This window comes from Nicotiana sylvestris, chromosome 12, assembly GCF_000393655.2.
Source record: "Nicotiana sylvestris chromosome 12, ASM39365v2, whole genome shotgun sequence".
In the NCBI taxonomy this organism is placed as follows: domain Eukaryota; kingdom Viridiplantae; phylum Streptophyta; class Magnoliopsida; order Solanales; family Solanaceae; genus Nicotiana; species Nicotiana sylvestris.
Window position 1 is genome coordinate 88,220,763 of NC_091068.1, and position 2,118 is coordinate 88,222,880.

General features: G+C 46.1%; 1 protein-coding gene across 1 annotated transcript; it reads right to left on the reverse strand.

Moving 5' to 3' along the window:
* Positions 1–851: 851 nt before the first annotated feature.
* LOC138883332 (uncharacterized) lies at positions 852–1,790 on the reverse strand. Its single transcript, XM_070164013.1, has 2 exons — positions 1,640–1,790; positions 852–1,480 (listed from the first exon to the last, which is right to left on the reverse strand). Exons 1-2 carry the CDS (start codon positions 1,788–1,790, stop codon positions 852–854), a joined length of 780 nt encoding a protein of 259 aa, XP_070020114.1.
* Positions 1,791–2,118: the final 328 nt, after the last annotated feature.

A 2,118-nucleotide genomic window follows, 5' to 3' on the forward strand; every position in this document is an offset into this window, starting at 1 on the left:
CCTCTGTAGGTTACTACTGCTTTGTTATAATTCCATGGAATGGCAGTGGGATCTATCATGGGCCTTTGCAGTGCACAACCAATAACCACGGGCTCATTCAGCCTTGGTGAAATTACTGGCCCCCGCACCACGTAGGTACCTTTAGGCACATACATTTTAGATCCTTTGTTTAACTCAAACCTTCTTGGAGGGCTCAATGACATCTGTTCTTTCTTGTGGCCCCAGGGAACGTAGAGAATGACATCTTTTGAGGGTGCTGCCATGGTTCCGGTTTCCACTTTCTTTTCTGTATTCTGAGGGGTGGGTTTACTCTTATTCTCCCTTTTGTCTTGTTTTGCGATAGCCCTTGGCTTCTTTTCCACATGGGCTATGGAAATGATGGCTTTTAAAGCTGGGTCAAACTCCCTGTCTTCACAAATCATTTCAATAACCGGCCCATTGTTGTGAGCCGGTAATGGATTGTTGGTTACATTAGGAACATCTTCGTCCTTTAGCACTATTCGTTTTTGTTATATGAGGTTTTCCACAGCTCTTTTCAAGGTCAAACAATCATCTGGATCATGCCCTTCTGCCCCTGAATGGTAGTCACATCGAGTATCGGCTCTGTAAGCAGGCGACACTGGGTTCTGCTTGGTTTGGGGTACAGACTGCAACAAATACATTTGGACAAGTTTGGGGAAAAGGCTGGAATATGACTCAACAATGGGTGTGAAGTTTGCCATCTTGGGTAGTTCCCAGGCACGAAAGTTGTTCTGTGGAGGTCGGGGATTATAATGAGCTTTGCGAGGAGGTTGATTTTTGGGAAATGGAGCTCGGTTCTGGTTAAATTGTTATTGTTCCTTAACGTAGGGTTAGACATTCATCACTGCGTATGGCTGAGGAACCATAGCATAGGCCACATCCTGATGGGTGTAGTAATGTTGTGGGGTTCTTTCAGAGAAATAAGGTCTGGGTGGATGAGGTTTTCTTACACTTGAAGTTGCCATTGCCACTTCTTCCTTCTTCTTTCGGTTTGCTACACCTCCAGACCTGCCTTGAATTGCTTGGGAGGTAGCCCTTATAGCAGACTGACTCAAGATTTGCCCTGTTTTAAAACCATTCTCAACCATTTCACCGATTTTGATGTCCTCAGAAAACGGCTTCCCCATCGCAGACATCATGTTCTGATAATAATCAGCCTCTTGGGCTTGAAGAAAGACACTAACCATCTCTGTTTCATCCATTGAAGGCTTGACTCTGGTCGTTTGTTCGCGCCATTTGACAGCATACTCTCGGAAGCTTTCCGAGGACTTCTTCTTTAGATTTGACAACGAATTCCTGTCAGGGGCAATGTCGATGTTATATTGAAACTGCCTGACAAAGTCCAGAGCCAGGTCATCCCAGATATACCAACGAGATATATCCTGATCCATATACCATTCAGAAGAAATGCCGACCAAACTCTCTCCAAAGTAATCCATGAGAAGCTCCTCTTTTCCGCCTGCTCCCCGCAATTGGTTATAGTACCTTTTGAGGTGGGCTATGGGATCCTCATGCCCGTCATATTTTTAAAACTTCGGGGTTTTGAAACCCAAGGGTAAATGTATGTGTGGGAACATGCATAGGTCAGCGTAAGATACGCTCTTTTTCCCACTCAAACCCTGTATATTTTTGAGACTCTGCTCCATGCTCCTCATCTTTCTGGTAATCTCCACTTGTTCAGGGGTTTTTGTGGTTTTCTCCTGCCCCGCGGTAAACTTGTACTGAGGCGGCTGAGGGTAAGCATTGGTAGTAAACTGGATTGGTTCCATTGGGAAAGATGGTGCTTGAAAGGTGAAAGAGGGTGGATCGAAGCTAGGCCTGGGTAGAGTGGGTTGTGCCGTAGCTGAACAAGGTGGCACAGTGAATATATTTGAGGCCGCACCTAAAGTCAACACCTGGGGGCGAGCCTCAGAAGGTGTTCTAGCAAAGTGTGCTGAGATGGTAGGATATCCCAGTGGGGTATTTGGATAACTTATGGGAAAGTTGGAAGTCCCACTTGCCTTGGGAAACAGCTCAGGGAATTCGGGTATTGCACTTGGTGGTTCTCTTTCGTTGGCCTAGGCGTCCCACATTTCCATCATGCGGAGACGCAGAATC